The following is a 27,075-nucleotide window of genomic DNA, read 5'->3' as shown; positions in this document are numbered from 1 at the left end:
GTATTTGTGCCAGATGGATAAAGCAGAGTACGATTTTCAGGCTGTATGACCAGCCAAGGAGAAAGCTCGTGCTGGTACCATCTTTCTCAGTTCTCCTCAGGCTGTATATAGCTCACGATTGGCCCCACGTAAGGAATCAGAGCACAGTAGGAATTTTTTTTCCTCTTACCTTAGGTTCTTGGGACCTGATGGGTCACCTTACCTCTGATCTTTATTTAGGAGCTCTAAACTGTTCCCATTACTCAAAATATATTTGCTATGATCTGAATGTTTGTGTCCCCACCCCGCAATTCATGTGTTAAAAACCTAACGCCTAATGTGATGGTATTAGGGGTTGGGGTCTTCAGGAGGTGATTAGGTCATAAGGGCAGAGCCCTCATGAATGGGATTAGCACCTTTATACAAGAGAGCTGACACAGCTCCCTAGCCCCCTTCCACCATGTGAGGATATGAGAAGTCTGCAACCCAGAAGAGGGCCCTTACCTGACCGTGCTCTCGGCACCCTGATCTCGAACTTCCAGCCTCCAGAACTGTGAGAAATAAATGTTTAAAACGTGATGTTGCAGTGAATATTGTTTTGTATCTTGGGTTCACAGCATGCTCATTTCATGGCAAAGCCTGACTTGAACTGGCATGAGGCTAGTTACAGTCTTTATTTGTTCCCTTTAATGTGAATATTTAGATGTTTTGTGATTACGGAATACTGCTTCATTCTCTGATGGGGATGTTACATAATATATAGTGTAGGGACCTCATTGATTTTTTTTATCTGAAAAAATTGAATTCCAAAGATCTTTTAGCTCTTTGATAAATACCGTAGTGATGTGTTATATTTAGTCCCTATTATCTTCATGTGTTAAAATGAGCAGATAATGGTGACTTTGATGGTTTTGTTTTCAGCATCTAAAATTCCTCTTTTCGGGAATTCCTTGGTGGTCCAGTGGTTAGGACTCTGCTCTCTCATTGCTAAGGGCCCAGGTTCGACCCCTGGTTGTGGAACTAAGATCCCATAAGCTGCTGGCGCCACGGCCAAAAAAGAAAAAAAAAAAAAAAAAAAAATCCTCTTTCCCTTTTTTTTAAAATTGAGGTATAATTGACATATAACATTACATTAGTTTCAGGTGTACAACATAATACGTATATATTGGGAAATGATCACCACAATAAATCTAGTTAACATCTAGTTAAATTTGTTTTTTATAAGCCACCTAAGTCTGTGGTGTTATAGTAGTCCAAACAGGCTAAGACAATATTATTGTGTGATATATTTCTTTAGGTATTAATTTGTATTTTGCTCTATTTCTTTCCTCCATTTCATGCAGTTGCAGGTGCTTTTTAAGAAGCAGCTTGGGGCTTCCCTGGTGGCGCAGTGGTTGAGAGTCCGCCTGCCGATGCAGGGGACACGGGTCCGTACCCCGGTCCGGGAAGATCCCACATGCCGCGGAGCGGCTGGGCCCGTGAGCCATGGCCGCTGAGCCTGCGCGTCCGGAGCCTGTGCTCTGCAACGGGAGAGGCCACAACAGTGAGAGGCCCGCGTACCGCAAAAAAAAAAAAAAAAAAAAAAAAGAGAGAAGCGTCTTGAAGTCAACAGTTTTTTCTGTCTTTTGTAAAAGCCTAAGCTACCTGAAAGATTATAAAGTGACATGCCAAAGCACGGGATGTGAGGGATGTGTTTAATGTTAAGAGGAAAGTGGGAAGGTATAGAAAGATTCTTTCAGTTAAAGAGACAGAAACCCAGTTCAAACTGGCTTAAGGGAAAAAGGGAATTTATGTGATCAGATAAAAGAAAAATCCAGGGATAGTTCTGGCTTCAGGCATGGCTTGATCCAAAGGCTAAAATGTCAACAGAAATCTGTCTCCACTTCTCAGCTCCTTTTCTTCTGTGATGGCTTTATTCTTAGGTAGGCTCTTTAGGAGTGGTTGGTAAACTTGGGCCATCAGCACTAAGCTTTCCCCTCTATAGCTTTTAGCGCCCAAAGGAAGGAGAACAACTCTTTTCCAGCAGTTCCAGCAAAGTCCCAGGACATGCTCATTCTTGAACCAATCACTGTGACTCCAACTGGCCAGACCTGGTTTCTGCACCTAGTCCTGGAGCCAGAGGATGAAATCAGCCCCATGAAAAGAGCTGTTTTTGTTGTTTTATTTGTTTTGTTTTGTTTAACCAAAGAAGGGGACACTAGGCAAACAAGACTGAGGAAAGCCAAAGGGGAGAGAACAGTCCCCAGATAAACAGAGGTCAAGAAATCAGATCTGAAAAATCAGAGGGAGGAGGGACCTGCCCCGTGTTTGGTAGCAACAGTGGTGAGATGGCAAGACCTGAAAGGAAATGGGTCCTCGGTACATACAGGAAGAAAGTCCAGAGGCATAGGGGCTCACAGCTCACCAAAGGTTAGCATGCCTCAAGCGTGGGATTGGGTACTGTAGAACTACTGCACCATTCGGCCTGGAACAGTTGATGTTTCAGCAGCAATGGGTATAGGCAAATGACAAACGACCAGAGGGGACTTTCTAAAGTTTCAGCCATGGATCTGTGCACAACCCTAGGGTATCCCCAATGGCCAATAGATTTCCTACCAACAAGGAAGAAGGGATCTAGTTGATTTTTTAAAGTGCTACAGGGAGGATAGGAGATAGCTTCTTTGGGAAAATTTCCCTGGGTGCTCAATTCTCAAAAGGGTTCCGATAAAACCAATGGATAACATGGTATAATTCACCAGTCAAGGAAGTAAGTGCTATAAAATACCACTGAGCAATGATTGCAGAAATCTTGACAATGAGCAGGGAATGATGGCAGATTAAACACAACTTAATAACTTACATAATTTTTTTCTTTCAACAAAATATGTAATATTCACAAGTAGAGACTACTTTTTATGGTTGTTTGCATTCACATCCAGAAGAAGCAAACCATAGATTTAGCTGCTCATGTCTGAGCCAAGGAATCATGCAACTGGGACAAGCTATTTTTATTTCGTTTAGACTAGCCAAACTGGCAATGTGGGACAGCAGAAGCAGTCCTAGATTTGAAGTCAGGGAACCTAGGTTTGAAACCCAGATTCCCTAATAGAACTTTGGGTAAATTGCTCACCCTTCTGATCCTTAGTGTTTTCTAATCTATACAATACTATCTCCTACTTCATAGGAGGAGTATTAATTAAGATGACATATGGAAAAACACAACATGAATTTAATGTTAGTTTCTTTCTCTAAACTCTTATGAATGCCACTATTTGTTAACCACAGTTTTTCAAAAAATATGAATTGCCTTAATAGAGTACTTGATATGCTTCAGTTAGAGTGTCAGATTATTATGATATTTGGGAGGTTTCTGTCATCTAAGGGCTAAGTTCAGAGCAGCATTATTTGTAAGAGCAAAGACTTGGAAACAACTTAAATGTACAACAACAGGGGAAGAGAAATATATCTATATCTCTACAGTGTGTAACAGAGGTATCTATCTATACTATACAGCCATTAAAAATGAGGAAGATCTATATTTACTGACACTGAAAGATATTCATCATAAGTTAAAAAAGAAAGTAGTGGTAGTTATGTATAATATGATCTTGCTTTTGTTAAAACAACTGAACAGGACACACCCATCACACACACACACACACACACACATATAAACACACCATACACACACATACACACTGTAAAGAAAGCAAAATGTCTGAAAGAATACCTAATAAACTGTCAACAGTGGTACTCTCTGGAAGGTGGATTGTGTGGGAGGGAACTTTTAATTTCCTATATTCATTAGAAAAAATTTACAGACAGGTGTTACTGTAAAAAAAAAATTCTTTTGTCCCACTTTAGGGTCATGTTAACTTCCTTCTCCATAGTAGCACTTAGGACAAGAGAAAAAGTTACTGAGACTTCCCTGGTGGCACTGTGGTTAAGAATCCGCCTGCCAATGCAGGACACAGGTTTGATCCCTGGGCTGGGAAGATTCCATGTGCCACGGAGCAACTAAGCCTGTGCGCCACAACTACTGAGCCTGTGCTCTAGAGCCTGCGCGCCGCAACTACTGAAGCCCGCACGCCTAGAGCCCGTGCTCCGCAACAAGAGAAGCCACCGCAATGAGAAGCCGGCGCACCTCAACGAAGAGTAGCCCCCGCTCACCGCAACTAGAGAAGGCCCCCAACACAGCCAAAAAAAAAAAAAAAAAAAAGTTACTAATGACCCAGAAAGCAGAAATGAGGTAAAGTATTTGAGTGGTGTGTGTGAGTGGGACTGCAACACACAAGTCCATTTTGCTCTCACTAATTAATTAGCAAAATATGTAGAAGATGAGGTAGTAAAAAACTTTCTTAGATATGTGGATTATTTTTTTCCCCTAGAGTGGATAGTGGAAGGGGTTTTTTTTTGGGTGGTTCTTCAACTGCATTTGTATTTTGCCATAGAAAACAAAGCAATGTAAAAGAAAGGGTTTTTATTAAAGAAAATACTTGAATTGTCTTATACAACTAAATAAGTATTTAAACAACATGAAAAGAGTACCAGAGTCAGGACACGGTATTTATTTTACTGACTTGCCCCAAGAGATAATAGAGATTGATTTAATGGTGACCAAACACATTGAAAGTATCTACTAAAATGCGCCATAAGATGGCCAGTTGGGGATAACCACATCTAAAATGAGATCAAATCCTTGAGTCTGTTCCTTTTAGCAGAAATAATTAAAACCATCTTGGCAGAACCAAGTCTCTGCAAAACATACCAAATGTATGGATGGCTTCAAGAGAACGGAGAACCCACAAGCTTGAAGAAGCCTCCAGAGCTCTCTTCAGGATCGACAGGGTACTTGCATCATCCTGGTCCTCTGTATAAGTATCAATATTAGAGCGCTGTGAGTTCAGTAGTAAAGGGTCTTGAGTCCAGAGAAATCCTAAGGAGGTCAGCAAAACTGGCATATTATACAGTCAAATACTTACCAGTAAAACAACCACACTTACTTATAAAGGCTGATGATCTATGCAAGCTTCTGCTTTCAGGAAAAACATTACTGAAACAATCCTGGAAGACAGGTGACTGGGCCTTTCACATCTCCAGGAAATATAGTTTCATAATTTTCCTTTATAACCTAGCCCCAAATTTAATCATGATAATTCATGTGTAAAGCACTGTGTCAGGTCTCTGGACTATGAGAAAGCCACATTCCTTGAGTTCAAGAGTTTATGATCTAGTTATAGAGAAGTGTTTAATAACATCAGCAGCTAACACTCGGAGGCTTACTTTGTACCAAGAACTTTCCACACTTTATCTCATTTAAACCAACAATAACTCTGTAAGGTAGGTACTATCAGGCCCGGTCTACAGATGAGAAAACCAAGGTGCACAGAGGTTAAGTGATTTATTAAGTGCTTTATTGTGGAACTGAGACTTGAATCCAGGCAGTCGATTCCCCTCTAGTAAGTTCTGTTACAGAGGAACAAGCAAAAGAGAAACAAAGCACAAAAAATTAGATTATTTCAAATAGAGGAGGGATTAAAGAAACTGCAAGGGGGAGGTCATACAGGCACAGCTAAGACAGAGAGCCAAGGCGTAGTAAAAGAATGGAGAATAGGCTGGTTTATCAGTAAAAAGCGAAAAGGGAGAATGATGGGAAATAAGGCTGAGGAGACAGCCTGAAGCCAGCTCGTTAAGGGTTTTCAGTATTATGCTAAAGAAGTTTGGATTTCATTCTGTAGACTGCTGGCGTGACAGGAACTCGAATAACGAAGTGAAAAGTTTCTTTTGTGTTAAGATTACTTTGGCAGAAATGATCTGGATGAATTGAAGTAGATGGAGATTAGTTGAAGAAAGATTCGTTTAAGTGGCTATAGAATTTGAACAACTGTCCTAGGCCAAAAACTGTCCAAGGCCTATTTGTCAAAGACATTCTTTTCTACATTGAGTGTCCTGAGACCTAGTTATGTGACTCTGGGAAAGTCCATAAGCCTTTGAGTCCTTGATTTCTTCATCTGGAAAATGGAAACACTGAACATGCTTTTAGATTTCATACAGCTCTGAAATTTTACAAGTCTTATGAAAAATTTCTTCTTGAAATTTAATCTTGGGTGGTCTTAGTCTTTGGAACTGGAGCTTCTTTGTAGAAACCTTAAATGTGCTTCAAAATATCATCCCAGCATTTTTTTTTTCCTGCTGGGAAAAGAACCAAAATTCTAAAAAAATAATACAGCATTATGCTTTCTATCTTTAATACAATTTATAAATAACTACTTTTATTTTGTTGCTGGGTAACTGTGACCCAGAAGAGTTGACTTTGCATAAAAGGAACCCACAGTCCACTAGTCTTGGTGTTTTTCCTATAATCTTCTCATACAGTGGTTAGAAGGGAGTTGATGGAAGAGTAACTCAAAATAATTTTTTCACCCATGTTATTGTTTTTAAAGACAGTCTGTTGCCTTTTCGTACAGTATTACCAAAGAGAAGAAAAGTGTTTCCTTCCCCTCTCTTAGAAGTTCAGTATTTAGTCAACCATTACAATTTCCAGTGGACCTATTCATTAATGTTTATAGAAAAGAACTCTTCAAATACCTCTAATCTGTGTCATAAATCAGGGTGAGATTTGAATGGTGGAAAGGTAGGGTGACCAACTCATCCCTGTTTGCCTGGAACTTTCTCAGTTACAGCACTGAAAGTCTCATGTCCCAGAAGAGCCCTGTCTCAGGCAAACCAGGATGGTTGGTCACCCTAAGAAGATGACGTTAAGGTCCAGAAGCCAAGAACACCCAAATCCTACCTTGTCTTAAACTCCCAACTCCGCATGAGGCTCCTGCAGAGGCCATATAAAGGAGAAACAGCAGCAACGGGTAAATATAGTGTTTCATTTGATTACTAGTTATTATTAGGCTAGGTCACTCCTGATACTCCTAGAGAGAGTTACAGTACAGCTGTGATGGAGCACACGGATAAGTCTAGAGACCAAAGGGTTCTCTATTGCTCCTTCAACCCAAATTTTAAAATCTTACAAGCTAAGAGGACTTTGGCCTGAAATAAAGTAAAAACAGAAGAATGAAGCAAAGATGAAAGGGCTTAGGTCGATGTGCAAGGAAAAAAGGAAAGAAAAATGAGAGCCTTGGCTCAGTACCTCTCTCCTGGTCCATGGAAACATGATGTAGAAGAGAGTGCCACATGTGTGTGGTCTCTTATTGCTGAGTGCCTCTTCTTATTGGTAAACATAGCCTAATCCATGTTCTGGAACATTAATACATCTCCTCCCGAAGGGGGAGCTAGGAGTGAGAGTGGAAGAAGAGAGGGGAGACATTCCCCTGGCAAAATGCTAACAACAAAACTAAACCAAGAGGCATGGAAGTGTCACTGTGTGAATATGTGAAACCTCTATAAGAAATTCATTTCTGAAATAAATTTTTAAATTCAAAGCTTATTTCAAAGTAATAGAAGCCTTTTTAGTTTCTTTAGTAGACAATTTATTTTGATAAACTTGCTCAATAACAAAAATACAAGTGAAGAAAATTATGTTCATTTTATACAGTTTGTATTAACAATTTGTTTTGAAACTATTAATCGAAAAATGTTATAACCAATTAGAAAACAATTCTTAATAAAGTTGGGGTAATATACAGGCCTTGATGACAAACTTTAAAATCTCTTGAGGTGATATAACTAATAAGTCCTATGTAGGGAATCCAACCTACACAGGTCACTTTTTTCCTTCATATATTTTTATCCTTCAAAAATTAGTTCTGAAAGACAGCTTACTGTTTTGAATTGTGAATGTAAATTCAATATTTTAAAGAAGATCAAAGTGGGTTGCTAAAACAGTTACTACAATCAGAGTAACTGTGGCTAGTAGTCTTTTAATAAAGACAAAATAAATGCAACATGTTCCTCCCATGAAGCCCACGATGCAAAATAATAGCTAAGAGCAGTATATTCAAAGTTAGTTTCCAATACTTTTTCAGGGTCTTTCCTCTAAATCAATAGGTTGTATGTCACCAGGACTGTTCATTGTTTTACTTAAGAGATTAAACAGTGAATTCACAGAACATCAAGTGGGGATATCAAAGATTTAGGCAAAAGGGTAAAAACCAATGAAGTGTTTTGGTCATCTAGAACATTAAAAAGAAAAAAAAAAAAAAAGAGCCGTCCTTCAAAAACAAAACAAATGAAACGGAAAATAGGCTTATAAGAAGTAGAAGAGTCAGAAAAATTACATACACACATTAACAACATAGAACATGGATTACCTTTGGAAAGAATCATACTGAAATGTTTGCTTTTAATGAATTGAAGATTTTTCATGTTTACAGATGTTTAGGCATGTTCAATAGGAGCTTCCAAAACTTTCAAACTAATTAAGTCTTGTGCAAATAAAACCTATAAATATTTTTCAGCAGATTTTACAGTGATATTCTTAGGTATGAGAAGAATGCACACACTCTAAAAACAATGTAACAGACAAAAATTTGACAAATGATTGCACCATTAAACAGTGTTTTATATACAGTTTACAAGATATGATTTCCTGCTATAAATTAATACTGTACTATATAGTACTTATTATAGTGACCTTTTTAAATGCAACTGCTGACAGTTGTCTATCTTTTCACTTACAGGATTTATAGAATTTTATATGAATGAGTCCATTTCAATGTTTGGTCTGGAAGAGTACAAAGATTTGACTTCACATACTACTTGATGGGATGGTTTTAATCCTGGGTTAGAGTGCTGACCGGTTAGAGGGAGTTTTCCCCTATCAGCCCTTAGTGCACTGGACCTCCAAGACAATGATGAAATTAAAGACAATTTAATGGTTTGTGTAATAGATACAAATAAAACCTTAAATTCTGCAACCTTATATGCAATACCACTGTAAGTGAAAGACGTAAGCAGTGGGGAAATTCTTAGCAGCTGAGAAACTTTCTCTCCCCATGCTCATGATCCAGTTAAAAATATTTTGAGAAACTATTTACAATAAAATTCAACTTTTGGAAGAGAAAAGCTCTTGGTCATATCATAAGTTAATTTGAACCATAATTTGCTAACCCTTTATTTCAGTGGTATAATGGTGACAACCAAAGCTTTCCTTCAAAGTGATCCATTTGACTGAGGTCCAATCAAATCGCAATGGGAACTGCCATCCCAAATGTCCACAGCACATGTCCAGTGGTATTCTTAGAACTGACTAGACATCGTAATACTTGGGGAAAATTAGTCTCCCTCAGGCATTTCCTAGAGGTTTCTTTGGACTCTGGGAAGGAAATGGGTGACATGCCCCCAGCACACTCAAGGAACTCACCCCAGTGGTGGTCTACCTCTTACCTGACTCCTGAGTGAGCTGAAACACTGGGGTTTTCTTCCACAATAAAATACTGCTGAATTAACAGTAAGATATATGAATGTCAAACAAGCCAGTGTGAAATACAGCAGGCTCCTCCATTTCATACCTTGAATATCTGAGGAGGCAGCCCCATCTCTGAAGCAATCATTTAAAAAAAAAAACAAAACAGTGCATTCATTTCAGTTTGTGTGAAACAAGGTACCCTAACTCTTCTGATAGGGACATTTCGGTTGCCGTTGCCATGAAAGACTCCATTGCCATGAAAAACCCTCCTGCCCCACATTTCAAACAGGAGGTTATCTATTGTGTTCACCTGGAAAAACAACTAAGCATTGACATAAAGACATGGAGATGTGGAGAAGAGAAATACTATATTTTAAAACTATTTGTGGGCTCAAGGGTTAGCTGCAATGCTTCTTTCTGGAAGAAATGTAAAGCTGTGGGTCTAGTACAGCCCTTTAAAGTAAATGCAAAAATGTTAGCGTTTAGCAAACAAAGGCATATAGCATTTAAAGAAAATACTGTATTGCTCAGGTTTTTGGTAAAGGAGATTATTAATAATGCCTAGATGAAAAGAAACATAAATTTAATTTTTATGGCAGAGTGAAGTTAGTGTTATAAATAGCCAAAATATTGTAAGTTGATATTACTAGTGAACTTTGTATTTATGTAAAGTTGTGTGCTTAAACATAGAAAATGCTTTACTAGTGTAACAGAACGAGCCAGTAGAAAAAGAGAACCTCTGTACAACAGACAACAGTTGCCAATAATTTAAATAGTGTCAGATTCCCCAAATTATCAGGTTTGACATGATCTTACCTTCTACTATCATAAACAAATAAATTAACCCTACAAAGAATTTTAGCTTAACTTAAAATTGCACCTAGAAGGGTATGGGATTATTTGTACCTATTACAAAAACCTGTTAAAATCAAGGGCTGCTACAAAGAATGAGGTAAACTGAAGACTCTCTCCACTATGCAGCCTTCAGATAAATGGCTTTTTTTCTATTGAGTTCTAGGTTTGCACACCACAGTGTTTTGCTAGCAAAGCATTCAGAGTTCTCTTCCAGGAACTGTTTGCATGTGTGTGTATATAAATTTACACACACACATACGCACACACACATATATACACACTGTATACTGCATCAGCAAAATATATATATTATATATATATTTATATAAATATAAGGAAAATTTCCCCCACCCAACCCCCTGCCCCCCAACGACATGTTTCTTAGTGTTTGATTTTTTTTTTTTTTTTTTTGTACACAGAGAATAGGGAATTTCAGAATTTTTACATACATTTTAGCAAACGAGTTTTGATCTATTGGCTTCTTGGTGCGGTAATGCAATGGCAATCCATTCTGGTGCCAAAGGCTCATACCATTACAAGGAAGCTGTGAACTCTAATTTCTTAGGAGGTGAGGCCAGCCCCACATGAACTTCTCTTGCATCCCTCTGGTCCGCCATGATTCATAAATACTTAGACTTACTTTTTCCTCCCTCAAATGAATCATTAGACGTTAAAAATGGAACCACAGAGTCACAAAGGGCCACATGCTTTTCAGTATAAAGCATTCTCCTTCACTAGGTTGCTATCACAGTGCAGACCTGACTGCCTGAATATGCTCAGGAGATTTAGTCAATATTGTCTGTATTTGGTTATGGAAAAGGCTCTCCTTATTTTTTGTTTTTAAATCCAAAGTGCATAGTGAGAACAAATCAAAGCATTTTTTTTTTTTCTTTTCAGCATCAGTTTCATCTAAGCATCTTCCTATGCGAGGACTACTCAGATGCCTTGCCTTTGTCCTCCCCACCCTCCAAAAATAAAAAAATAAAATAAAATTAAAAATAATAAGAGTCAAGCAATTCAGACATTCATCAGCCTGGTAAACAAACTTTGCCGGCAAATAGAAGTCCTACTATTGTAAAGAAAATTGATAAGACAAAAAGTACGTATGATGACCCAACTACTGTGTTGTTGGGTAATTTATATGGTTGACCTCCGACTTCATTGATGTAAAATCCTATTGGAAATATTAGGGCAGCCATACAGAAAAGGATCACTGTAAAACAAACCAGAACACAACATTAGTAACATGGTTTGGTGATTAAGAAAACAATGAAAATTTGGCACAAAGGAAGTTTATAAGAAGGGTTGTGGATTGATGACATGGTCAAATCTGTTACAATATGGATCACTTATCAAAAGATTTGTGTATACTACAGATCCCCAAAGCCTAACAATTAAATACAGTAAAAGCTAGCTTAGCCTTTTACATAGTTTTGAATATCAGCATTAAGGAAGGCCTCCAAACCTACTAAGTACTCGTATACACGATTCTTGACCATTTAAAGTAGTGACTAAGGGCTCTGGCTAGTGTCAGACAGGGGCTAAGTTCTGGCTCTACTACTTACTAATGGTGTAATCTTAGGCTTCTGAAATTCTGAAAATGGGTAAGTATATAGTACAAGGATAAACAAAACAATGTCAAGTCCTTCGCACAATTCAGGTATTCAGTATTAGATCTTTTGGCCTTTCTGTTGTATAGTTAGCAATAAATAACTTTATTACTGCTGCCAGTGCCCCCTGATCTGTGGTATCTGTCACCAGTCTCTAACAGTGCTTATGCCTTAATATGGTTTGGTAAGTAAAATGAAACCACAATTAGACAATCTAATAAAAACAATGGGAAAACATTATTGCCTTAAAAACAATTTGTTCTTTAATGTGGATTAATCTCTAACCTCAAGAAACACTAAAATAATTTAGAAGTCCTTAAAAGATATGCAGATTATTACTGCTGTTCAGTCTGTTAATTGATGTGCCAACTTAATTCCTATCCTTTCCTATTTTCTACTGTAAAATAAAAATCTATCTTTTATAAAGGAGTAATCATTTAATGACTATATTTAAAGCAGGGTTTAATATTTTACAAGTGTTAAATATTTTCCAAATTTGTTAGGAAAAGCTTAATCAAATTTTAAGGAAGCAATGAACTCCTAATTCTATCCAATATTTGTTTTTAATCCAAGGAATCTAGTTCTCTGTCCTGGAGAGATTTAATGTTGGTGGGTGAGGTTTTTTTTGTTTTTGTTTTCCTGTTTTTTGTGGGGTTTTTTTAGCTATTGAGACCTGTGAAGTTACTTTAGATCTTAAAATACTGTTAATGCTGAAAATACATATCAACTTTTGACAATTAAGTTCTGGGTCCTAAATAAGTCTGTAAAGACATAACTTCATATCCTGTATAGCATAGATTTCTTGGTGGTGAAAGTCAATCAGGTGTACTGGTAGACAAGTAAATTACGGTGGCAAAAGCAAGGACAAGGGTCAGACTTGAAGAAAAAGGCACAGCTTTGTCACCCTTGCCCCCATAGGTGAGCCCCCTCATGTGTGGCTCTCCTTTGAACATTTCCACTGTGTAAATCCATCAGAAAATGTTAGCTTATATTCTTACCAAACTATAGCTTAACTGGAATAGAAGTGCATAAAATAGAGATGAAGTACATTTTCAAATACTGAATGGAAACACTAGGGGGAGCCCAATCCCTCTTATGACTACCACCCCAGTAAACTAGCTCTGGGAATGTAGCTCTATGCTTCCTTAGATGACATCAACACAAAGATATATTGTTGAACGAAAAAACCAAGATACAGAATAGTATAAATAGAATAAATATGTATTTATAGAACACTCACACATATACATATATGTTTCTATGCATAGAACACCACTGGTAGGAAACCCCAGAAACTGGTGAGAATGGCTGCTTCCAGGAAAGGAGTATCAGACGACTGGGTGACAGGGCCACAAATGAGATTTACTTTTCACTTGGTGACCCTTTCATAGGCTTTGAATTATGTATCATGCACATATTATTTTAAAAAGTTAAATTATTTAAAATGGAAAATAAAGGAAAAACATTCTGCATTTCAAGGTAGCTATATATTAAATATGTACTTAAATATTTTCTCTTGAAGAGAAACGAAAAACAAGATAATCAAAGTTCTTTCCCTTTATTGGGTCATAAGAACCAATGGCTCATGTGAGCACCTTAATGCTTTTCTCTGATTCATATTACTTTGCTAAATAATATTTCAGATTTTTGGTATTCAGAGTACATGCACTCCCAAATTTCAACTAAATCCAGAAACTAAATCCTTCTTCTTTGATTTTATTTTACTCCTAAAGAGTGAATTCTAAAGAGTGGATAAGTAACTGTATCTGTGAGTAAAGATTCTCTTTAAATTCCCCATCAATACCCTTTAATTTAGTAGCTCTGTCTCTATAACTGCCTCTAGACCCTACTATTTAGAAAAGAACTGTCTCAGGAGGTCTGTTTGACCTCAAAAAAGATCAACTTTTTTCACATTTCTTAACAAAGATGGAGAAGCCTTTTTATGTCAACTGCAACTTGATCTAAATTTTAAAATTAAGGGAGAAATACATACAAAAATAAAACAACAGATCCAGAAACATATACATTCTCTAAAGAGAGTTTCACAGAGAGATAGGGAGAAACAGAGACTCATGAACTAATATCCCTATCCTATGACCTTTAAGAATAAATTGAGTTTTAACATTAATAGGGATACATGGGATTATGCCTTAGCCCTGTAATACAAGTTCTACATGACAATATCAGGTGAAAGTAAGCTGTGTTGTAATATTCATTTTTTAAAAACTTAAGAAAACCTGAGATGATTATAAGACACTGAATTAGAAATTAAACCCCGTAGTGTTTGGCATAGGGATAGTTATCCTGTTCTTTAGAGCAGGGTTTCTCAACAGGGCCCTATTGCCATTTGGGCCCAGATTAGTCTTTGCTGTGGAGGGCTGTTCTGTGCATTTGCACACTGTTCAGCAGCATCCCTGGACTCTACTCACTACATGCCAGGAGCATCCCCTTAGTTGGGACAATCAAAAATGTTTCCAGACTTTGACAAATGTTCCCTGGGGGACAAACCTGCTTTAGAAAGAAGAAAGCAGAATTACAGAAACCTTCCCTTTGAGCATTTTTGTTGCTTTTAGCTTGGGAAAAGCCTGCGTTGTGCTCTGAAATTAAACCAGTTTTGCAAAGTACATGAGAATGTGTAATATATATGTATTATCACACCCTTGGGCATAGCTTAAATGGCATCAGAGATGTTGAGAAATGATTATTAAATAACCAAATGTGTTGATTTTTCAATGGTCACACCACAACTTATGGTAGAAACTCAAATCAATGATATTAAAAAGCAAATCACCACCTTAAACTAATTTGTATTTCTGTATATTTTCTTCTAGATTTATCTTTATTTGACAGACGATACCAATACCTTTAAGAAGAGGAAGACTCAGGTTAGTGGTAGCTCTGAGTCACAGACCTGGAACACTTAGGTCACAATGTGAGCAAAAATAAAATTCATTAAAATAGCACGTTATACAAAGCAATTAAGGTTTGGATGTCCTGGTCTTATGGTGAGAATTCGGAAGAGCTGATGGGACCGCGTAGAGTCTATCTGATGGCCGTACGCAAGTGGTGCCCTTTGATGATTAGAGAGTCCTTATTACTGAGTCTTGATTCCAGGGTGAGTGCCTTCTAGACAAATTTAGTTAGCACAGGTTACTTACTTCCAGTGAATGCTATCCATCGAGCATATTTTGTGGCTTCTCTTCGCCAGTGGGAAGCCACCAGCAGACCACATGTGACAGTCAATGAAATGATTCCCATGATGATAAAAAACAGTGTGGTGACCCACTCTGGGGGAAGCCGAGGTGGGATGCATGTCCGGTCTCGTCCATGGATTGTTTGACACTGTCGCACAAGGCCCACAGTGAGCGCTCCTGGAGAGATGCAAAACGTGGGAGTATTTTAGTGGGTTTGGCACACCCAGGGAATTGTCCCTACCAACACCCCTTTAGTCCTTTTCTCTCTGAGTGGGTCATTCAAGCACTGAATTCCAGAGTCCTATTCTTCAGCATCCTGCTGTAGTCCACTATGTAGTAATACTTTGTTTAAGGTACAAAGTGAACTTAAAAAAAAAAAAAAAACCTCACAAGTCATAGAAGAAAATTCGTTCAGTCATTTATTAAATACTTTTCTGGGTACCTGTGTCTGGCACTGTTCTAGGCTCCAGGAAAATAACGGTGAACAAGAGAGATGAGGTTCCCGCTCTTGCTGAGATTACCATATTAGCAAAAAGAATTGGAACTTTTCTATTCCCAGATCCAAGACTCAAACGTATATGATTTTATTTTGGCTGAGGAGAAACACACGTTTTAAAAATTTGAAGGCAAACTTGAAATATGTCTAAGTGTAATACATAAATAAAATTAAATAATGGATTAAATACTGGAACTAATATTATTTGATTAAACTTAAGAGGTCTAAGAAAATTACAATATAAGTACTTTTCCACTAAATTCAAGAAAATGCTGGAAAAGCTAGTAGGTTCACCCCATTTGGTAAGTCAACAATTTTTGTACAATGTACAAGTACTCACAGTGCCAAATCATTACTAGTATGCTTCAGCAGAAAAGCATAAAGGCATCGGTGCTAATTTTTAAAGTGCCCCCTCTTCCATTTAAATAAATGAAAGTGGTTTTTGTAAAACATCAAGTGCTATTTTTAAACAAACATGTTCTCATGTCAAACCCAAGGAACCTCTCTATCAAATTTGGGGTGAATTAATTTACAGAGACCTAGATAAGGAAGATGAAAGAATTATTATTTTATCCTTTTCCCCAGTAAGAAGAACAATTAAAATGTCACTTTTGAGTAAAAGTTGCTTGCTTCCCCCTTTAAGGGCAACTGCAAATGGGAAAACAGCTGCCAGAAATACAAGAAAAGAAATTTCTGGAGCCACTGAAAACAACAGATTTCTGCATCTTTTATTGGTCTTATTTTCTCATTATGAACAACAACAACAACTACAACAAAAAGACATTAACCTCAAAAATCATAGCAACTGCCATGAACAAGTGCCTTTTTTGAGGACAGTCAGTAAAATTCCCAGAGGCATTTTGGGAAGCTGCCCTTGGTGGGAGAAGACAGACCAGGGCTGAACCTGTACATACAGATGTATATGTGGGTAGGTGGGGCTGTTGGAGGGAGGGGGTTTTCCTGCAACATGCCTTTGCCATTCGTACATTTGTAGAAATAAGCAATGTATTCAAAGAAAATGAAGAGAAAAATCAGTTCTGCTCTCAGAATTGAGTTGTGGTCTTTTTTCCTCTAATGCTAACTCTGACTATAACTTTTCAAAAGAGTGGAAGACGATAACGCAAACAAGTTGTACCTTTTTCTCTCAAATAATCTAATAATTAGGCCCTTCTTGTGATCTCCGCATAGGTGCAAACAGCATTATAATTACAGGATCATCGCCAGCAAGATGGAGGCAGATGAGGGGCGGGAGATGGATAGAAAGTGAGCAAACTGTCACAGTAAGTAATGCCACCCTATCCCTCCTCCGAGCTGCTGTTTGGAGTGGAGTGATTCCACAGGCCAGAGAAGTAAATCAGTTCAAAGTTTTTGACAGTTACTAACATTTTTAGTATCATGGTCATTGCTTGAAACCAGAAAAGGGACGACAATAGGGGTGAGTAGGTACCAGGGAGTTGCATAACTGTTCTTAAAATGAAACATTAAAAAGTTTCCTTGAAAAGAAAACTTGAGGGAGAGGGCGTGTCTTATTATGATAAGGCATTTTATGGTAATTTTGGAAATAAAGAAGGCATTCAGAGCAGTGCTCAAGCTCTTCTAACAGGAAACCACTCCTGATCACTCAGCAAAAATCTTCTAACAAATTACCCTCTGTAGTCACTATCTCATTTATAAAAGCTATCAGTACAGTGAGAATAGACAACAGGCAATGAAAGACCCTCTGGCAAAATTCAATATTATGGATTCTGATTATAGTAACAATTCTCTTCACAAATTTAAAATACAAAGAAACTTTCATTGGTAACTCTATAAATAACTAGTGGACTGAGATTTACTTTTTTTTTTTTTAATAAATTTATTTATTTATTTTTGGCTGCGTTGGGTCTTCGTTGCTGCACGCAGGCTTTCTCTAGTTGCAGAGAGCCGGGGCTACTCTTCGTTGCGGTGTGCGGGCTTCTCATTGCGGTGGCTCCTCTTGTTGTGGAGCACGGGCTCTAGGCGCGTGGGCTCAGTAGTTGTGGCTCGCGGGCTCTAGAGCACAGGCTCAGTAGTTGTGGCGCATCGGCTTAGTTGCTCCGTGGCATGTGGGATCTTCCAGGACCAGGGCTCGAACCCGTGTCCCCTGCACTGGCAGGCGGATTCTTAACTACTGCGCCACCAGGGAAGCCCTGAGATTTACATTTGAGAATTATTTTTTGCTGGCAAATATTTGAAGTTGTAGGTTCAATAAACCATAACTAAAACATTTCTCTTTCAAAATATTTTGAGTATCCTTATGTTGCCTCGTTTACTTTCCATTTATGGACATGGCAAGGAGGGCTCAAATTTAACTTCCTGTGCCTATAGGTTGTAAAGCTTTCTGAGTAGGATTGCTTTTTCCTCCTCTCCTGGCTGGCACACCACACCAAGTGAATACAAAGAGAACAAGTAAGAAAATGAAAATTATACCTATACTTTCTACAAATCAATGGAAATAACCTGACGGATGTTCCACCGTAAAAGAAGAGTTATGCGTCTGTATTTACGAAAGTCTTTATCACCACAAATCAAGACCAAATATTCAACAGCTACATTCTGGAAGAAAAGAAAGCTAATGCTAACTAACAAGAAGGTGTACTGTATATAAGCAAATCAATTCATAAATATTTTATTGAGTCTCTTATGTGCTCACATTTTTGTAGTGGTCTGAGATTACAAAACTAATACTGTCACACTTTCAGTGAAAATAGAGTTTTCTTAAATTATGCAAAGGCTAGTGCAAACAGTGGTTGGTCAACATTGTCACTAAAATTCATTTTCTTAAGATTCTACGGCAATATAATTTATATCACAGTTACATATTTTCCATAAGCTGTCTGGGTGTAGGGATCTGCAAGGGTAACTGTGCTGCTACCATTGAATCTCGTAAATTCAGGTAACTGTTAGTACCCAAACTTTCACCAGGTCTTTAAACTTCATCTTTTGCCTCAAAGAATTATCTCCTCCCTGTAGATTCAAACCCATCACTCACATTGACTAGCCAAGATCTTTTACATCCTCCAAATTCTCTGAACACATTTAGACTGTATCACATAATCGTGCACTTGATTTTAAGGTAACTTCTTTTAACCCCAAACAGAAAATGAGCTTTTCAGGAGGGAACTGAACCTTCTGCTTCATTGGAAACCCTTAGAATGGGCTGCAGCAGTGGGCACAAAGCAGGAATTAATAAACATTTGGTGAACTTAAATAAATTAAAAACAAGCTAAATTTAAAAATTATGCTGCATTAACTAGGCTCTCCTATAGAACTGTCTCAGTTTGATTTGTTGAAGCACACTAAATTAAGCATAAATTCAGCCATTCACTAATTTTTGTTTTATCCAACAGGTCTTTTGCCTCCTGAAGGGGCCTGTAATTCCATTTTCCAAATAGCCAATCCATCTTTACCCTGCAGCTGTTTCCTAGGTAACCAGTCTAGCCAAATAAAAACTTGCACACAATAGGAAAAAGGAAAACCAACTAGGAACTATAGCATCCCACATGCCTCTTAGTATCTCACCTGTGTTATCAAAACACAGAAAAGGAAGTCATAATGAATCTTACCCTGTTAAGTGGAGAATCTTAACTAAAGAGGCTTTTGACACCCATCATCTATAGATCCAGACACTGCTGAAATGATTTAACACAGTCTGAGCATGTCTGTTGCCACAATGAGGATGATTACAAGGCATGTCATCACTACATGTAAAAGCTGTGTCACAGAAAATTTGAAACACAGTAATTGTAAATCAGAAAGGCACACATTCCCACCAATCTGTCAGAGCAAATCATATGCAGTAACTGCTCACTAAACTGACTACGGAGAGGGTTTTCCAAGATAGGGCTGAATTTGAACAAAATTGTGAAGTTAACATTTGCTATTGCCCTCTCCCATCTCTCCCTTGAGTTCTCTTCCTACTCATGTTCTCTTCCTCTCAGGGGGCCCTCTTCGTTAGCTGTAGGTATTGTGAACGGGCCCACCCAATCCCTACAACTGATGTGGATTTCTTACTCTAGTTTCTCCCTGGGGATATAAAAATCTAATCTTGGCAAGCTATCCTACTGGTAACACAAACCAAACACGTTACCACAAAAGTCTTAGTGACTGATAAAGGCTTAACATATTGCCCTTTCCAAGAGCACCTGTAGTTAAGTAAGGGACAATATTCCAACTTAACTGAAATTATAGAGTTTCATGTTTCAGTGACAGGTTGGCTGAGGAAATTTAGGAGAACCTGGAGGCAGGTGAGAAGGGGCCTGGTAGGCGGCCCCAATGTAGGCAGTGACACATACCTTCCGGTGTAAGTCATACCCTGGCAGCTCATACTTTAAATGAGTAGAAGCACAAGCACAGAAAATAATAGTCTATAGGTAACTTAAAAACTTCACATATTTAATTTTTTTCCTCCAGAAACACTGCTAGTGATGATTATTTTTTATCAGCTGTGATTTCTGGGTTCTACCTTAAGATGCGGGTGCTTATAAATAGTGAGCTGGCCAAAAAGAGTCAACACCTAAAACAAGGAAACTTAATGGACCATACATAGGCAATGTCTGAAAACCCGAGTAACATGATAGGTTTATTAGGTCAGTCACTAGTGTCCACTATAGTAACAGTGTCCTTTCCTGTTACTTTCACCTGTTCTTATACCTCCCTGACACTGGCCCCTATTTTCTCCCCATCCATCACTTTCCTATTGTCTTCACTTCTTTCCTTATCCAGCCTAGAGTCCTTGATCCATCATATTACCACCTAACTTCTATCCTTTCACTGCACCCACCTGGCAAAAACCATAACCCTGATTCAACATAGGTTTTGCCCCTCCTGCACTTACCTCCAGTATGCTGAATGCTGATGAAGAAAATCATATCTCAGAGCAGAGGTGTGCCACTATAAATTCCTAAGTTTCTATCTCATGACCATCACCACTACCCAGAAACTAATTAGATTTTCCTAATTCAGCGCTTCCCCATTCTCTACTGTGACCATTCCAAGTCTGCTGCACTCTCCCTCAATACGAGAGCCATTCCCCACCCCTATCACTTAAGTAGGTGCCTGTGTCTGTTACTTTTCAGAAAAGACAGAGGCCATCAGACAGCAACCCCTCAACTGTCCACCATCAAAACTTACGAATTTATCTGCACACACTTGTTCTTTCATCCTATTGATCTTTCTCCCTTTGTTTTGGATCCCATTCCCTCTCACTTTCTTTGGGAGCTTGCCCAACTTATTATTTTCTTTCTCTTCTGGATTGCAAAATTGTTTGAATAAGCTTAAGTCTTCCCTATTTTTTTTTCAACTGTTTATTTTTTATTTTATTTTATTTTTTTGGCCGCACCGCGCGGCGTGTGGGATCCTAGCTCCCTGACCACGGATAGAACCTGCGCCCCCTGCATTAGATGTGCGGAGTCTTAACCACTGGATTGACAGGGAAGTCCCCTAAGTCTCCCTTATCATAAAACAAAACTATCCCATCACGTCAAGCCATCCTCTGGTATTGACATGTTTGTGTTTCTGTCCGCTCCACCTAGTATCCTTTGTCCCCTACCCTGTCAAGAGTCCCTGTCCCCACTTCCCAGAGTCTTGTTCACTCTTTAATCTACTGCAGCTTGGCTTTTACCCCAACCGCCCCACTGACACAGCTCTTGCCAAGCTCACTCATTCCATACTGCTGACTCTAATGGGCATTTCTAAGTCCTTTCCTTAATATTTTAGCAGCATCTGTTACAGCTTCTTCAAACACATTTCCTTTCGTTTTGGTGACTCCATGTTCTATTTATTTTCCTCATGCCCCTTTAGTTTTTCTTTCTCTGTCTTTGTTCACAGACACCTTTTTCTCTGCCATGTGTTAAAATTTGGCATTCTTTAGGGGTCTTTGTTGGATCTGGTTTTTCTGCTACACACTCTCTCTCCTCTAAGTCCAAATGTCCTACAAAGGTCTGGATGATATTGCTTTTTTTTCTTTTTTTACATTTGATGCTCAAATTCTTAAATTAACTCTTCAGTCATCTCTAACGCACACACACACCCCAGGCCTTCGTATATGCTGTTCCCTCTGCCTAAACTACTCTTCCAAACGTCTTCTCCTGGTTTCTACGTATGATTCAAAACTCCAGTCACAGCTTAGAAGTCACTTCTGGGAAGTCTCCCTCGACAAGCTTACGTTCCCATTCTGGGCTGACTGCTCCTCTATGCTTCCATGGCCCCATTCAAAGCATCATAACTGTCTTTCTGTTGAACTAGAGGGGGTCGTGGGAAATCCCAAATTTGTAGCCAGTAGGTCGGAAGTGCCCTGCCCCCCCGAACTTGTGGCAGTGTCTGAATTGGAGGCAATCTTGTGGAGGACAGAGCCCTTAATTTGTGGGATCTGTGCTAACTCTAGGTGGCTAGTGTCAGAATTGAAGTGTATAACAGTGTACTCAGTTGGAGTTAGAATATATACATTTATACAAAAACTTGTACATGAATGTTCATAGCATTATTCATAATAGCAAGAAAAGGGGAAACAACCCAAATGGCCATCAACCGATAAACAAAATCCATACAATAGAATATTATTCAGAAAAAAATTTTAAAGTACTGATACAAGCTGCAATATGGATGAACCCTACGTTAAGTGAAAAAGGCCAGACACAAAAGGCTACATATTGTATTATTCCATTTATATGAAATACACAGAATAGGTAAATCCACAGAGGCAGAGACATCAGTGGATGCCAGGGGATGTGGGAGGAGGAATTAGGAAGTTTGGGGGTTCTTTTTCCTGGGGTGATGCAAATACTCCGGAATTAGATATTGGCGATGGCCACATACCACTGTGAATATACTAAAAATTACTGAACTGTACAGTTTAAAATGGTGGATTTTATCTCAAACGAAACCCAACAGCTTAGATTTACCAACTTAATTTCAACAGTGTATCAAAATTTTTGCCCCAATATCCCTCTATTCCCTCCCTTTCTTTTGTAAAATTACATCTTTATACATTATAAGCCCATCAACACACTTTTATAATTACTGCTTTATTTTAAAGAGAAAAGAATTATTAGCAAAAAGATATTTATACTGACTTTTTAAACATCTTTATTGGAGTATAATTGCTTTACAGTGGTGTGTTAAGTTTCTGCTGTATAACAAAGTGAATCAGCTATACGTATACATACATCCCCATATCTCCTCCCTCTTGCGTCTCCCTCCCACCCTCCCTATCCTACCCCTCTAGGTGGACAAAAAGCACCGAGCTGATCTCCGTGTGCTATGTGGCTGCTTCCCACTAGCCATCTATTTTACTTTTGGTAGTGTATATATGTCCATGCCACTCTCTCACTTCGTCCCAGCTTACCCTTCCCCCTCCCCGTGTCCTTAAGTCCATTCTCTATGTCTGCGTCTTTACTCCTGTCCTGCCCCTACGTTCTTCAGAACCTTTTTTTTTTTTTTAGATTCCACATATATGTGTTAACATACAGTATTTGTTTCTTTCTGACTCACTTCACTCTGTATGACAGTCTCTAGGTCCAGCTATCTCACTACAAATAACTCAATTTCCTTTCTTTTTATGGCTGAGTAATATTCCATTGTATATATGTGCCACATATTCTTTATCCATTCATCTGCCAGTGGACACTTAGGTTGCTTCCATGCCCTGGCTATTGTAAATGGAGCTTCAATGAACATTGTGGTACATGACTCTTTTTGAATTATGGTTTTCTCAGGGTATATGCCCAGTAGTGAGACTGCTGGGTCATATGGTAGTTCTATTTTTAGTTTTTTGAGGAACCTCCATACTGTTCTCCATAGTGGCTGTATCAATTTACATTCCCACCAACAGTGCAAGAGGGTTCCCTTTTCTCCACACCCTCTCCAGGATTTATTGTTTATAGATTTTTTGATGATGGCCATTCTGACCGGTGTGAGGTGATACCTCATTGTAGTCTTTTTTTTTCTTTTTTTTTTTTGCGGTACGTGGGCCTCTCACTATTGTGGCCTCTCCCATTGTGGAGCACAGGCTCCAGACGCGCAGGCTCAGCGGCCATAGCCCACGGGCCCAGCCACTCCGCGGCATGTGGGATCTTCCCGGACCGGGGCATGAACCTGTGTCCCCTGCATCAGCAGGCAGACTCGCAAACACTGCACCACCAGGGAAGCCCCCTCATTGTAGTTTCGATTTACATTTCTCTAATGATTAGTGATGTTGACCACCCTTTCATGTATTTGCTGACAATCTGTATATCGTTTTTGGATAAATGTCTATTTAGGTCTTCTGCCCATTTTTGGATTGGGTTTTTTGATACTGAGCTGCGTGAGCTGCTTGTACATTTTGGAGATTAATCCTTTGTCACTTGCTTCATTTGCAAATATTTTCTCGCATTCTGAGGGTTGTCTTTTCATCTTGGTTATGGTTTCCTTTGCTGTGCGAAAGCTTTTAAGTTTCATTAGGCCCCACTTGTTTTTGTTTTTATTTCCATTTCTCTAGGAGGTGGGTCAAAAAGGATCTTGCTGTGATTTATGTCATAGAGTGTTCTGCCTACGTTTTCCTCTGAGAGTTTTATAGTATGTTTTCCTCTAAGAGTTTTATAGTGTCTGACCTTACATTTAGGTCTTTAACCCATTTTGAGTTTATTTTTGTGTATGGTGTTAGGGAGTGTTCTAATTTCATTCTTTTACATGTAGCTGTCCAGTTTTCCCAGCACCACTTATTGAAGAGGCTGTCTTTTCTCCATTGTATATTCTTACCCCCTTTATCAAAGATAAGGTGACCATATGTGCAGGGGTTTATCTCTGGGCTTTCTATCCTGTTCCATTGATCAATATTTCTGTTTTTGTGCCAGTACCATACTGTCTTGATTACTTGCTTTGTAGTATAGCCTGAAGTCAGGGAGCCTGATTCCTCCAGCTCTGTTTTTCTTTCTCAGGATTGCTTTGGCTATTTGGGGTCTTCTGTGTTTCCATACAAATAGTGACTTTTTTTCTTCTAGTTCTGTGAAAAATGCCAGTGGTAGTTTGATAGGGATTGCATTGAATCTGTAGATTGCTTTGGGTAGTAGAGTCATTTTCACAATGTTGATTCTTCCAATCCAAGAACATGGTATATCTTTCCATCTGTTTGGATCATCTTTAATGTCTTTCATCAGTGTCTTATAGTTTTCTGCATACAGGTCTTTTATCTCCTTAGGTAGGTTTATTCCTAGGTATTTTATTCTTTTTGTTGCCATGGTAAATGGGAGTGTTTTCTTAATTTCTCTTTCAGATTTTTCATCATTAGTGTATAGGAATGCAAGAGATTTCTGTGCATTACTTTTGTCTCCTGCTACTTTACCAAATTCATTGATTAGCTCTAGTAGTTTTCTGGTAGCATCTTTAGGATTCTCTATGTATAGTATCATGGCATCTGCAAACAGTGACACTTTTACGTCTTGTTTTCTGATTTGGATTCCTTTTATTTCTTTTTCTTCTCTGACTGCTGTGGCTAAAACTTCCAAAACTATGTTGAATAAGAGTGGTGAGAGTGGGCAACCTTGTCTTGCTCCTGATCTTAGTGGAAATGATTTCAGTTTTTTCACCATAGAGAATGATATTGGCTGTGGGTTTGTCATATATGGCCTTTCTTATGTTGAGGTAAGTTCCCTCTATGCCTACTTTCTGGAGCGTTTTTATCATAAATGGGTGTTGAATTTTGTTGAAAGTTTTCTCTGCATCTATTGAGATTATCATATGGGTTTTCTCCTTCAGTTTGTTAATGTGGTTTATCACATTGATTGATTTGCGTATACTGAAGAATCCTCGCATTCCTGGGATAAACCCCACTTGATCGTGGTGTATGATCCTTTTAATGCGCTGTTGGATTCTGTTTGCTAGTATTTTGTTGAGGATTTTTGCATCTATGTTCATCAGTGATATTGGCCTGTAGTTTTCTTTTTTTGTGGCATCTTTGTCTGGTTTTGGCATCAGGGTGATGGTGGCCTCACAGAATGAGTTTGGGAGTGTTCCTCTCTCTGCTATATTTTCGAAGAGTTTGAGAAGGATTGGTGTTAGCTCTTCTCTAAATGTTTGATAGAATTTGCCTGTGAAGCCATCTGGTCCTGGGCTTTTGTTTGTTGGAAGATTTTTAATCACAGTCTCAATTTCAGTGCTTGTGATTGGTCTGTTTATATTTTCTATTTCTTCCTGATTCAGTCTTGGCAGGTTGTGCTTTTCTAAGAATTTGTCCATTTCTTCCAGGTTGTCCATTTTATTGGCATATAGTTGCTTGTAATAATCTCTCATGATCCTTTGTATTTCTGCAGTGTCATTTGTTACTTCTCCTTTTTCATTTATAATTCTATTGATTTGAGTTTTCTCCCATTTTTCTTGATAAGTCTGGCTAATGGTTTGTCAATTTTGTTTATCTTCTCAAAGAACCAGCTTTTAGTTTTATTGATCTTTGCTATTGTTTCCTTCATTTCTTTTTCATTTATTTCTGTTCTGATCTTTATGATTTCTTTCCTTCTGCTAACTGTGGGGTTTTTTGGTTCTTCTTTCTCTAATTGCTTTAGGTGCAAGGTTAGGTTGTTTATTTGAGATGTTTCTTGTTCTTGAGGTAGGACTGTATTGCTATAAACGTCCCTCTTAGAACTGCTTTTGCTGCATCCCATAGGTTTTGGGTCATCATGTTTTCATTGTCATTTGTTTCTAGGTATTTTTTAATTTCCTCTTTGAATTCTTCAGTGATCTCATGGTTATTTAGTAGTGTATTGTTTAGCCTCCATGTGTTTGTATTTTTTACAGATTTTTTTCCTGTAATTGATATCTAGTCTCATAGCATTGTGGTTGGAAAAGATACTTGATACAATTTCAATTTTCTTAAATTTACCAAGGCTTGATTTGTGACCCAAGATATGATCTATCCTGGAGAATGTTCCATTAGCACTTGAGAAGAAAGTGTAATCTGTTTTTGGATGGAATGTCCTATAAATATCAACTAAGTCCATCTTGTTTAATGTATCATTTAAAGTTTGTGTTTCCTTATTTATTTTCATTTTGGATGATCTACATACTGACTTTTATATCCACCTTTGTAGTTACCTTTATTGTGCCCTTTTTCTTTGTGTGGATTCAAAACACTGCCTAGTGCCCTTTTCTTTCAGTTTGAAGACTCCTTTCAGTATTTCTTATAGGACAGGTCTGTTAGTGATGGATTTTCTCAGTTTTTGTTTATCGTAGAATATCTTGATTTCTCCTTTGTTTCTAAGGGATAGTTTTGCAGAATTTTTAGTTGACAGTCTGTTTCTTGCAGCATTTTGAATATGTCATCCCACTGCTCTCTGGTCTCTTGGTTTCTGATGAGAAGTCAATTGTTAATGGTATTGAGGACCCCTTGTACATTTCCTGCTGTTTTCAAGATTCTCTTTATGTCTTTGGCTTTTGACTGTTTGACTATGACGTGTCTAGGTGTGAATTACTTTGAGTCTATTCTACTTGGAATTTGTTGAGATTCTTCAATGTGCAGATTAAAGTTTTTCATTAAACCTGGAGAGACTTTGGCTATTATTTATTCACATATTCTTTATGTCCCTTCTCTCTTCCCCTTCTGAGACTCCCATTATG

At 38.3% G+C, this 27,075-nt stretch overlaps 1 protein-coding gene across 1 annotated transcript in view; it reads right to left on the bottom strand.

The window, feature by feature from the left end:
• Window positions 1–10,553: 10,553 nt before the first annotated feature.
• MOSMO (modulator of smoothened) overlaps window positions 10,554–27,075 on the bottom strand; it is a 44,234-nt gene continuing 27,712 nt past the window's right edge. The window contains exons 2-3 of the mRNA XM_060031882.1: window positions 14,940–15,152; window positions 10,554–11,384 (exon numbers count right to left, since the gene is read on the bottom strand). Of these exons, the coding sequence (XP_059887865.1) occupies window positions 11,200–11,384; window positions 14,940–15,152 (398 nt within the window). The 3' untranslated portion in view covers window positions 10,554–11,199. The remainder of the gene's footprint in view (window positions 11,385–14,939; window positions 15,153–27,075) is intronic.

This window comes from Delphinus delphis, chromosome 15 (assembly GCF_949987515.2).
Source record: "Delphinus delphis chromosome 15, mDelDel1.2, whole genome shotgun sequence".
Taxonomy (NCBI): Eukaryota; Metazoa; Chordata; class Mammalia; order Artiodactyla; family Delphinidae; genus Delphinus; species Delphinus delphis.
The sequence above is the reverse complement of the archived record's forward strand: the minus strand, read 5'-3'. Positions and strand labels throughout refer to the sequence as shown.